Source organism: Pseudorasbora parva, chromosome 14 (genome assembly GCF_024679245.1).
Source record: "Pseudorasbora parva isolate DD20220531a chromosome 14, ASM2467924v1, whole genome shotgun sequence".
Lineage (NCBI taxonomy): Eukaryota > Metazoa > Chordata > Actinopteri > Cypriniformes > Gobionidae > Pseudorasbora > Pseudorasbora parva.
In genome coordinates this window covers 1,579,950-1,592,652 of record NC_090185.1, presented here as the reverse complement: position 1 = coordinate 1,592,652, position 12,703 = coordinate 1,579,950, and the positions used below count along the sequence as shown (strand labels likewise).

The following is a 12,703-nucleotide window of genomic DNA, read 5'->3' as shown; positions in this document are numbered from 1 at the left end:
AATCGAGGACTGAAGCTTTATTGAACCGTTTTTTCTCAGATCTGAAGGTATGAAATGAGGCACACACTCGCGCTTCTATTACTAAAAATACATGAGCAAGCGTCTCTCTGAAACTCATGAGTGTGTCTGACGAAGGGGGCGGCGTTTCCCATGATGCTCTAGGCCGTCTGTGGGCGGTTTCCCATGATGCTCTAGGCCGTCTGTGGGCTCACGCTGTGATGGAGCACCTGATGGTCCCAGCCCACGCTGGTCAACACGGAGCCGCCCGGGACCCAACACACACCGCGCACGAAATCCTGGTGCCGCCGGTCCCTGAAACTGAACACACACCACACCAGACTCAGCATACACACACACTCACACACTCTAAAACACTACGTGCCCATATATTGTAAAACAAAATGGCCGTAGTGTCCGTGACGTCACCCACAGGATCCTGAAGAGCCGCTCTGAAGCGCAGAGACGAGCCGTCGCCACATGTATTATTATATATAATTCAACAATATAGATATTAACTAATCATTTAAATATATATTATTCAATTATATATAGATGTGTATATATAACAAATTATACACAAAATTTTAATATTTATATAAAAAAAATCTAAAATAATTTCATATTAATTACAACATTCAATAATATTTAAATATATTTCATTTTTTATTTTAACAAATATATTTATATTATTAATCAATGTATAATTATCATTCAATTCTATTATATATGTATATTTAGAAAAGATTATTCAGTAATATTAGTAAATTTACGTTTTTAACACACGAGCTGCTTTAGGGATGTCAGTGTCGTGTACTTTGGGGGTGTGTGGATTTCCTGTCCTCTGATTGGCCGATCCAGGAGAGAGGTGTGTGTCATTACTCACATTTCTCTGAGCTCTGCGGTAACCACGGCAACGGAGCAATCATCACTGATGGAGGCCAGTAGAGGTGCACTGCAAACAGCCCATAATAATCATCATCAGTGCGGTCGTCTGGGAGTGGGAGTGAGAGTGTGTGTGTGTGTGTGTGTGTGTGTGTGTGTGTGTGTGTGTGTGTGTGTGTGTGTTAGTGTGTGTGTGTGTTAGTGTGTGTGTGTGTGTGTGAGATGGGTAGGTTTAGGGGTAGGGGCAGTGTGTGTGTGTGTGTGTGTGTGTGTGTGAGATGGGTAGGTTTAGGGGTAGGGGCAGTGTGTGTGTGTGTGTGTGAGATGGGTAGGTTTAGGGGTAGGGGCAGTGTGTGTGTGTGTGTGTGTGTGTGTGTGTGAGATGGGTAGGTTTAGGGGTAGGGGCAGTGTGTGTGTGTGCGCGACATGGGTAGGTTTAGGGGTAGGGGCAGTGTGTGTGTGTGTGTGTGTGTGCGTGCGTGCGTGCGTGCTGGGTAGGTTTAGGGGTAAGGGCAGTGTGTGTTGTGTGTGTGTGTGTGTGTGTGTGTGATGGGTAGGTTTAGGGGTAGGGGCAGTGTGTGTTGTGTGTGTGTGTGTGATGGGTAGGTTTAGGGGTAGGGGCAGTGTGTGTTGTGTGTGTGTATGTGTGTGTGTGATGGGTAGGTTTAGGGGTAGGGGCAGTGTGTGTTGTGTGTGTGTGTGTGTGTGTGTGTGTGTGTGTGAGTGAGAGATGGGTAGGTTTAGGGGTAGGGGCAGTGTGTGTATGTGTGTGTGTGTGATGGGTAGGTTTAGGGGTAGGGGCAGTGTGTGTGTGTGTGTGTGTGCGTGCGCGCGTGATGGGTAGGTTTAGGGGTAGGGGCAGTGTGTGTATGTGTGTGTGTGTGATGGGTAGGTTTAGGGGTAGGGGCAGTGTGTGTGTGTGTGTGTGTGCGTGCGCGCGTGATGGGTAGGTTTAGGGGTAGGGGCAGTGTGTGTGGTGTGTGTGTGTGTGTTTGTGTGTGAGATGGGTAGGTTTAGGGGTAGGGGCAGTGTGTGTGGTGTGTGTGTGTGTGTGTGTGTGTGTGTGTGTGTGTGTGTGTGATGGGTAGGTTTAGGGGTAGGGGCAGTGTGTGTGTGTGTGTGTGTGTGTGTGTGTGTGTGTGTGTGTGTGTGATGGGTAGGTTTAGGGGTAGGGGCAGTGTGTGTGGTGTGTGTGTGTGTTACCTGTCCGAGGAGAAGGCCAGTCGTGTGACCCTGCGGCTGTGAGTGTGTGTCGTCTGAGCGCTGTCCGACGTCTGCAGATCTCTAAGTGTCACACGGCCCAGTTCATCACCTGAGAACATAAACATCACGCGCACACACGTACACACACACACGCACACACACACACACACACATCAGCGGCACGGCATCATGGGCCAGAGCAGTGCATGCTGGGAAATGAAGCGGTACCGTATGCGATGGAGCTGCTCTGATGAGGGTGCCAGACGACGGCCGTGGGACTGCAGCTGGGAGACACCAGGTCTAAAACACACAGAGTGAGTGAGTGAGGGTTTGTGTGTGTGTGTGTGTGTGTGAGGAAGTGTTAGTGTGAGTGTGTGTTTACCAAGGCGAGATGCGGGTTTGTCTTTCCGTCTGTCCCACAGCAGCAGTCGTCCGTCCTGCAAGAGAGGGTTAAAGTTACACACTCAAACACACACACGTATGTGTGTGTGTGTGTGTTTGAGAGTGTGTGTGTGCGCGTGTGTGGCCACTGACCTGACCACACGACAGGAAGAGAGACTCGTCTGCAGGAGAACACGACACACCGCTGACTGGCAGAGAGTGAGCTGACACACACACACACACAGAAGTTAGACTATTTCATTAATAACAAAATATGATATACACACCGATCAGGCATAACATTATGACCGGTGAATAACACTGCTGATCTCTCCATCACGGCTCCTGTTAGTGGGTGGGATATATTAGGCAGCAAGTGAACATTTAGTCCTCAGAGTTGATGTGTGTGAAGCAGGAGAAATGGGCAAGCGTAAGGATTTGAGCGAGTTTGGCCAGATTGTGACGGCTAGACGACTGGGTCAGAGCATCTCCAGAACTGCAGCTCTTGTGGGCTGTTCCCGGTCTGCAGTGGTCAGTATCTATCAAAAGTGCTCCAAGGAAGGACCAGTGGAGAACCGGCCACAGGGTCATGGGCGGCCAAGGCTCATTGATGTGTGTGTGTGGCTTACCTGGGGAACACATGGCCCCAGGATGCACTATGGGAAGAAGGCGAGCCGGCGGAGGCAGTGTGATGCTTTGGCCAATGTTCTGCTGGGAAACCTTGGGTCCTCCATCCATGTGGATGTTACTTTGACACGCTCCACCTACCTAAGCATTGCTGAGACCATGTTCAGCCTTTGATGGAAACGGTATTCTGGCGGCTGTGGCTCTTCCAGCAGGATAATGCTCCTGACACAAAGCGCAAATGCTTCAGGAATGGTTTGAGGAGCACAACAACCAGTTTGAGGCGTCGACTCGGCCTCCAGATTCCCCAGATCTCAATCCAATCGAGCATCTGTGGGATGAGCTGAACAAACAAGGCCGATCCAACTTACAGGACTTAAAGGATCTGCTGCTAACATCTTGGTGCCAGATACCACAGCACACCTTCAGGGGTCAAGAGGAGTCCATCAGAGACGGGTCAGGGGGACGAACACGATATCAGGTCATAATGTTATGCTTGATCAGTGTATAGTAGTTTTTCATACGTTTATTTCTCCAGAAGTCCCGAGTTCATGAACCAAACCACATGTATTTTTATTACATATATTATATTTTTCTATTTATTATTATTATATTGTTGTTGTACATGATTATTCTTTTATTCCCCCAAAATATTATAAAGTGCTGTGCTAAGTGACATCACTTCCTGTTGGCTCACCGGTGTACGAGCTGATGACGCTCTCCTGGCTCAGATCCCACACTTTGATCCTGAAACCAGAGACGGAGAGACAGACAGATTGATTGACAGTTGTCATGACAACGGCCCGTGAACACACACACACACATATACACACACACACACACCTGCAGTCGGCGCCGCAGCTGACGGCGTGACGCGCACCCGCGCTCACACTCACGCCCGTCACCGCGTCATCGTGCTCGTTCCCGGTGAAGCGGCTCACCAGCAGACGCTCGTCCTCCGCCAGCTCCCACAACTCCACCGACCCTGCCCAAAACAACCACACTTATCTCAAAAACACACAACATTACTGGTCAAACGTCCAAAAAACATGCTTTTACCAGGACAAATGTCCACAAATGGAGACAAAACACTAGTATATGTCCCACTTAATGTAATATATCACGGTAAATGTCCAAAAACGGAGATTAAACACCAGTATATGTCCCACTTAATGTAATATATCATGATAAATATCCAAAAGCACCATATTACTATGGCAGAGCGAAGACAAAACCCAAAATATAAGACCAAACATCACATTAATACCATGGTAAAAGACTGATAAACACAGTATTACCATGGTTACATCATTACATGTCATAAAACGAAATATCACAATGGTTGATCTAAAAAATATATTATATATTATTGTTAAACGTGTCCAAAAAACATGGTTTTACCAGGATAAATGTCCAAAAAATAGATATTAATGTGGTAAATGTCCAAAAAGCACCATGTTACTATGGTATAGCTCAGATAAAACCACAGTATAAGACCAAAAACACATCAATACCATGGTAAGTCTGATAAACAGAGTCTCACCAGAAGCACCTTCAGTCGTGTGTGTGTTTCAGCCATTTCTGGAGTGGTTTTTTGAGTGACACACTAAAGTAAAGACTCAAGGACAGTCCTCAGTTAGGTGTCATTTGCTATAAAACGGTTTACATTTTTTTACACACATACAACATATAAATAAACTCAGCAAAAAAAGAAACGTCCCTTTTCCGGGACTCAGTAATGTGGTAAAAATCCAAATACGTTTCCAGATCTTCATTGTAAAGGGTTTAATCAATGTGTTCAACTGACCATGATCAATGAATGAACGAGCACCTGTGGATTGGCCGTGAAGACCTTAAAGGGTCATGAAACCCCAAAACACTTTTTTTGAGATGTAAACAGATATGTATAGGCTGCACATCATTGAAAACACTAAGGGTACTCATTAATGGTATTCATAAAAAATAGTTATTTTTGCATTTTTCAGAGCGATTTCTGTCTTCCGGTTTGAAAAGCTTAGTCGGAGCAACGTCACAAATGCTGACGTCGGCACGGCCTTTTCGGCCCAAGTATGGGCTGCTGGGCACATGCTGACGTCGACCGCTCCGAGCGATTCTCGATATATATTCATGACATAAAGCTCATTCAGTCCAATCCCTGCGCTGTAGTATGCATACAAGATAATTTAGTTAATATGCATGAGACAGTCACTTCTGTCAGGCTCGTCTTCCATCATTATTGTAGAGATATGGTGGGGAAGTTTTGGAAGCAGCGTGCGGAAAAGTCACGGAGGAAAGCTTGGCGTTGTGCTGATACGATATAACGTAAAGCGCGCCGAGCGAGCTGTAACCGGCGCCGTCTGTGGAAGCCTTTGCTACAAAGGCTCGGTAAAGTAAAATTCACCTGAGCAATCGCACGCCGAACCTGCAAGCATTGCCTAATTTTTGTCAGGAGTGCAAAATAACCAATCTGTAGGCTAATGAACAAAAGCCACGTCCTCTCCGTTTTATTTGTCGTCACAGCCATGCACTAAACCGCATGTGTTCGGGCTCTTAGTGAAACAGTGTGATGCATATTTGGACAAATTTAGATTTAGCTGCCGAGTGATAGACAGCGCGGATCGTCACGGCAACCCAGCGCGCGTCGCTCTGCTTCAGATGCGCGGTCGAGACTATGAAGCCTCAAACCTCTTCGCTTTTACCCCGATCTAGAATTACACATCTCTATCACATCGCATGTTGGGTCGTTCACGTTCTCTTATCACGTCGGCGCGTTGTTCATCTTGCCAAACAGCGTGCATATTTGGACAAATATAGTTTTATCACGTTTGCAAAATATTTCGTCATGCAGAATAACATTTATTTTCATTTCTCACTGAATTATGCTGGTTTGAATATGAAGAGCTGAATGATTTGCGATCTCTGCTGCACTCATAGCTCTCTCATTCGCTGTACTCATCCCTCATTTAATCTCACTGTGGTAAACAATGCCAACGTGAGCCAAGAACATGTCTCAGAACCGCTGTAACTGCTGCTGTTGGTATCGCTAATCTTAATGCACCTACTGACACTCCCCTAATTATGCAAACCATTCCCTCTTTCCACACAATACCATCCCACCTTTTCACAGTCGACCACTCCCCTTTTAACAAGCCTTTTCAAATCGAAGGTGTGAAAAAACACCGCTGCAGCAGGGGGGGTTTCATGACCCTTTAACAGCTTACAGAGAGTAGGCATTTATCTGCTCTTAACTCTTTTAGCGCTCATACAAATATTAACACGTATTAAGGTTACTGAAAGTAAAACCAGTTGAAAGTCAGAGGACGTTTCTTTTTTTGCTGAGTTTATAATACATATAACATAAATCACAATACATTAGGTGTTGTGGTGATGGCATAAAGTACTCAGAACTGCAGCATTAGGGCCGAGGTGGCCATGTTGTGGCCCTTGGCGCCCTCTACTGGACTCTTAAGTGTTCCTCCTGATCAGGGCAGTGGATGGTGTGGGGTTATGGGCTCACTAAAGCCCTATTGGCACGGGATTAGTGTTATCTGGGGACCTCTGGACCTCTACATTTTTAACATGTATAAATTATATAATATACATCAATATTTAAAAGAAAAAGACATTCATGGCAGCTAATTGAGAATCAAAGAACGTCTAGTAACTAAAAGGGCTGATGAATTGAGAAATCAACTTTCCCTTGAGCTTTTGATACATAAAAGGTCATGGTAATTTAAGAATATCCTCTAAGTTTCAGAGCTAAATACGTCCTTGTTAGTCAAAGAAAAGATTTTATTGACACCAAGCCCTGCAAACGATCGATCTCAGTATATGCCGACCCTTGACGTCATTGAAGAAGAAGAACGCCCGCCCACCGACTCGTGCGTGACATGACACAGGCCTACATAGAGCTAAAACGGATCCAATTTCTAAGCAATAAACATGCCCTATAAGCTTCATTCGGATTCCAATATTATGAATGCATGGATGAACTTTATTTTTAATGAATGACGGGGAAAGACATTGCGCGTTTGTTCCTTCATTTGACCACGGATTCGTTTGTAAACAAGAGGCTGGATTTGCAGACAGGATGAGATTACATGAATGAATAAAGCAACACACTAATGTGAGTAAAAATGTTTTTGTATGTGATAGTATTGCATTGTTACAGATCGTATTGATTATGTGTACGTGTCTAACTGAACATACATTAGCATGCTGTCACAGGCTGGAGAACCCTTTATTTGTGGTGCTGTTGGTTCATTGCGATTCGGGATCAGACTCGGTCATGTATGGGCCAGGGCTTGTAAAGCCCAACGTCCTGGCTATGTGTTTTCTAGACAGGCTACCAAAAGTATCTAAAGCCCTATTGGCACGGGATTAGTGTTATCTGGGGACCTCTGGTGATTTGTAATAATTGCAGAGAGTGTCTGTGATCTTAATCCCGTGCGAATCGGCCATGTCTGTCATTTGTAAAGTAAAAATCCCCTGGCAATGTCCATATTTCGCCGAACACGAGGTCCTGTGATAATATTAGTCCCGTGTGAATCGGCATCTCTGTGATTGGGCCAGGATTAGGCGGATTGTATATCATTTTTGTAAGGTTTTTGTTTCCTGTGCGCATTTCTATGTTTATCTTTCACAAAGAATGGAGGCTGTGATCATAATGCGCACCGTTATGAGTTCCTGCACGGATTATACTTTCACTTTAGAATGAGGACCAAGTTGGGAGCAAATAGCTTGAACGGTGTGTTTAATACTGATATCAATACTATTCTTAATAAAAAACATAACAACAGAACAGTTCAATGACGAGCTCGCTTAAAGGGGTGCCTTTACGTTTAGCTGTGAAACTGAATCTGGTCAGCTTCTCACTCGTGATAAATCAAATCTGACTCCTGCTCAGTTCAGTTTTTAATCGTAGCGTCTGTTCTCTAACTGAACAAAATTATTTGTATTAATAAAACAATTCAAACGATATCGATACATATGACTGTTTATTAGGGGTGTCCATGGTTAACCGATTAACCGTTAAAAATTGTGTAACCGAGTGAAACATTTTGCTCGGTTAAGTGGCGTCAATGACGTTCTTTGAATTTAGTTGTAATATATTTTTGCACCCCTAGAGACCGCCAGAGCGCTCCCAGACATTTGTAATATCCACAAGAAGAAGTCATGAACAGCTTCCTAAGCGGGCAAAGAAAGCGTGGGAGCACTTTAAAAATGAGAGTGACGGGGCAAAATGCAAGTATTGCAATGCAGTGCTTACCGCATTCTTCAGGCTATAAGTCGCTCCGGAGTATGAGTCGCATCAGTCAAAAAAACTTCATGAAGAGGAAAATAACATACGTCGCACTGGACTAACAGTCGCATTAGGGCAGAAGCAGAGCGGGAGCCGCGCGTGCTGTGCATAACGGAGCAGAAGAAAGAAAGTTTGAAGTGAGAAACTTGTGAATGACTAGAGAAAAGCAGACGTTACTTTAACTGTAATGAAGAAAACAAAAAAGCTAATCGCGGACTGAAAGCAAGATGGCCAGAGCTGAAGGGACGAGTCCACAGATGCTTGAACTCTCTGCCGGGAGAGGCTCGGCCGCGCGAGTCAAACGCTGTGCGAATCGTTCTCCGCTGCATATTTTATAGGGCTGCAGCTATCGATTCTTTTTGTAATCGATTAATCGGATAATAATGACTTTTTCTTTATTAAAGAGCAATAAGAGACAATAAGACGGGTATCTTAAAATTAACATCTAATTTGTTCTCTTTTTAGAAAAATTAAGTTTTATTGCTGAAATTGCATACATACTGTGAAACTAAACAATTTTAATGCATACAATTGCCATATTAAATATAAATCTATTTCAAATTACTTTAAAAAGGTAAACATAGCTCAATCTAAAACTAAAGCTACAACCAATAAATCTAAATAGTAGTAATATAAATAACAATAATGCCAATATAAATAATATAAATATTCTATAAATTCTATATAATATAAATATTCTAATATTCTATAAATAATATATTAAACTAAACATTGTATTTATGTTGTGCAACTTAACTTTCATGTTTCAGCTTCAGCTCAGGCATGACATAAGCATTTACTGTCTTATTTACTCCTTTACTGAAGCAAAACATTGGACAGGTTAACTAGGAAGAAGAGATGTGCGGATCAGCTATCGTCACCGAATCAGCTGTTAGAAGCAAACCATCCACCCGCAACCGGGGGTCACAACTTCAAATCCTCTGTGTTAAGCGCGATGCTATCGTCACATATTAGCTACACTGAAGTAGGTTGCTAAACAAAACAAAAAAACTTATGTGGTAAAATTACATTTACATAAACCAGGGTCGACAACCTATACATCACACGGAGGAATAACCGCTAGAACGTGATCAAACGCGAGATATGTTTAATTCAGGTAAAGTACATCACACATGCTGATCTTTTGAGCTAATCATTCATCATTGTAACACAGCTTGCTTTAAGTTAGTAGCTATAAATATGATTAAAGTGTGATATTTAAATGACACAAATCAATGAAAGCACGCAGCTCTGATCAGCTCTGAAAGCACAAGCGCTGCTCATCACACACACACACACACACACGCGCGCGCGCGCGCGTTACAGCTTGTTCTGACGTTTGTTGCGCCTAGTATTGAGAACATCTAATGATGCATTTCGAAGATATTATCAAGTAGGATATATAAAGTCTCACTAAAGATTTCACACACATCACAATGACGGTGATATGTGCAAAGCTGCAAACTCCATCGCGTTCATGTGTTTGGAGTTGCTCGTATCTCCTCAGCTGACGCGTGTACTGCCGCAAATGAAACTTAAATGTTCAGCGTCGCATCCTGAAGCTTAACACAGTTGTCTTCATTTAAAAACAGCGATATTAAATGATATTACCAGTGCTGATGCCCGCCCGCTCTCTCTCTCTCTCTCTCTCTCTCTCTCTCTCTCTCTCTCTCTCTCTCTCTCTCTTTCTCTCTTTCTCTCTCTCTCTCTCTCTCTCTCTCTCTCTCTCTCTCTCTCTCTCTCTCTCTCTCTCTCTCTCTCTCTTTCTCTCTCTTTCTCTCTCTCTCTCTCTCTCTCTCATTGCGGTCTTTGATCTCGACATGAGCTGAAAACGAAAGTTAAAGAACGACGCGCATTCATTGCGTTTTAGCGTGATATGAGAGTTCTGCGTCTTTATTAAAATCAACATATTAACGATTTCTCTCATCCACCTGCAATGTTTGGGATGTTTAGGCACCTGAACCGCGGATATAACCGCAATCCGCTCATACTCCGAGTCCTTACACAAAAAAACGTCTTTCTGCAATATGTGTGTGTAGTTAAATGGACTAAGCGAAGCGTCGTGGCAGATGATTTTGCCTCGAGGATTTTTTTGATTGGATTAACTCGAGTTACTCGATGAATCGTTTCAGCTCTAATATTTTACTACATGCCCTAATCATGACGGCGTCCTCGCGGCCACTCGCATTGCTCGTGAACTGGAGCGCATCTCATCCTAATTTAACGAAACTCAGCGTACGCCTCACAGACATGAAATATATCTTAGGAAACTTGAAATGTCTTTTAACAATTTAAAACGAAAAGAAATAGGCGACTCTCTGATTAGGTAATCCATGATGTGCATTTCTCTCTATATAGGCGCGTTCACTACGGAGATGGTGGTCGTCAAATTAATAAGCTAAAAATAACCCTGACGCACACTATGGTTAACCGAGTATTAACCGCTAAGGACCTCGGTTAACGGTTAATGAAAAACTTGAAAACGTGCAGCCCTACTGTTTATGATTTCATACAGCTATATCTATAAAACGGAAAAACATTTACAAGTCTTGACATCATATCCCGGAGATAAGTCAGTGAATGTGAGTAAAATCACAGGCTTTGCTTATCCTGTGCGAATGTGCCGCAAAACTCAGATGTGGGAGTCATTTCTAAATCACAGATAATACTAATCCTGTGCGAATAGGGCTTTAAATAGTGAAATAATGCTGTGTGTGTGTGTGTGTGTGTGTGTGTGTGTGTGTGTGTGAGAGAGAGTGTGTGTGAGATGGGTAGGTTTAGGGGCAGTGTGTGTGTGTGAGTGTGTGTGTGTGTGTGTGTGTGTGTGTGTGTGTGTGTGTGTGTGATGGGTAGGTTTAGGGGCAGTGTGTGTGTGTGTGTGTGTGTGTGTTACCTGCGTCTGAGGCCAGCAGCAGCGTGCGGTCTGAGATCCATCGGGCGTCTGTGACTCCAGCTTCAGTCTGAACGCCCGCCTTACAGAAGCCCTCGTTGGGGGCCAGTTTGGGGTCGCTGTACACCCACACTGAGCCCTGCCAGCTCCGACCCGACAGACTGGACGCGCCCAATAGCAGCGCTCCGTCTAAAACACACAACAGCAGAAAATACATCACATGACCGACACAATACATGCTCCTAGGTTAATGATTTTTTCTAGCAGGGTCAGAGGTCACCCTGACTGGTCCATACGCCTCAAACTGAGCTGCTCTGTGTATTCTGACAGCTTTCTATCAGAACCAGCATTAACTTCTGGAGCAGTTTGAGCTCCAGTAGCTCGTCTGTTTGATCGGACCCCACGGGCCAGCCTTCGCTCCCCACGGTCATCAATGAGCCTTGGCCGCCCATGACCCTGTGGCCGGTTCTCCACTGGTCCTTCCTTGGAGCACTTTTGATAGATACTGACCACTGCAGACCGGGAACAGCCCACAAGAGCTGCAGTTTTGGAGATGCTCTGACCCAGTCGTCTAGCCGTCACAATCTGGCCAAACTCGCTCAAATCCTTACGCTTGCCCATTTCTCCTGCTTCACACACATCAACTCTGAGGACTAAATGTTCACTTGCAGCCTAATATATCCCACCCACTAACAGGAGCCGTGATCGAGAGATCATCAGTGTTATTCACTACACCTGTTAATATTATGCCTGATCGGTGTTTGATTAAATATACTTATGTTTTATATTATATACATTGTATGTTTATTTATAGCGAAATAAATAACCAGAGTTGCAGGTCAGTAATAATACAAGTAAGTACGTATAAATCTATATATTTGCATGTATATTATAACTCATATATTGAAGGCATCTGATGCTGCACTTGAGTTTATTTCGATCAGAGTAAGAGTTTGATGATCTGACCTTTCCTGTAGTCCACCGCGTCCAGGTGTCTCTCCATACACGCCGGAGCGTTCACCGGGATATTCCAGCAGTTATCTTTAATCATGATGAGCTCTAGTTATTATCATTAACAACACACTGGACACATGCAAACTCCCGCAATGAATGAAGTAGACACGCGCGTGAGCGGCACTTCCGCTTCCGACGCCGAGGACACTTCAAAATAAAAGCTGAGAATGTTTTACTTTTCTTTTTTTTAACCAGGTGAAGACCCATTGAGATATTCAAATCTCTTTTGCAAAGGAGCCCTGGGGCAACAATACACAAGTTACATAAAATCACAGAAACAGACTACATTTAAAACAGATTTACAATAACGATTTAAAATGCTGGGTTATTAAAAACGTGCCTTTTTCAAATTCTGAACATTTAAGTAATTGTTTAAAGTGTTCAAATTAAAACAGAAAGCTTCAAAA

General features: G+C 43.8%; 1 protein-coding gene across 1 annotated transcript; it reads right to left on the bottom strand.

Moving 5' to 3' along the window:
- Positions 1–2: 2 nt before the first annotated feature.
- wdr77 (WD repeat domain 77) lies at positions 3–12,446 on the bottom strand. The gene is made up of 10 exons (XM_067415194.1): positions 12,249–12,446; positions 11,286–11,471; positions 3,934–4,075; positions 3,788–3,837; positions 2,620–2,690; positions 2,468–2,522; positions 2,314–2,385; positions 2,086–2,194; positions 884–952; positions 3–318 (listed from the first exon to the last, which is right to left on the bottom strand). The coding sequence occupies exons 1-10, from the start codon at positions 12,331–12,333 to the stop codon at positions 192–194; spliced, it is 966 nt and encodes a 321-aa protein (XP_067271295.1). The 5' UTR covers positions 12,334–12,446; the 3' UTR covers positions 3–191.
- Positions 12,447–12,703: the final 257 nt, after the last annotated feature.

Excerpts from the sequence above, each read along its gene's own strand:
- wdr77 (XM_067415194.1), bottom strand. The coding sequence starts at position 12,333 with ATGATTAAAGATAACTGCTGGAATATCCCGGTGAACGCTCCGGCGTGT. Across the intron at positions 11,472-12,248 it reads CGCGGTGGACTACAGGAAAG|ACGGAGCGCTGCTATTGGGC; the intron begins GTCAGATCATCA and ends TGTGTGTTTTAG. Across the intron at positions 2,523-2,619 it reads TCTTCCTGTCGTGTGGTCAG|GACGGACGACTGCTGCTGTG; the intron begins GTCAGTGGCCAC and ends CCTCTCTTGCAG.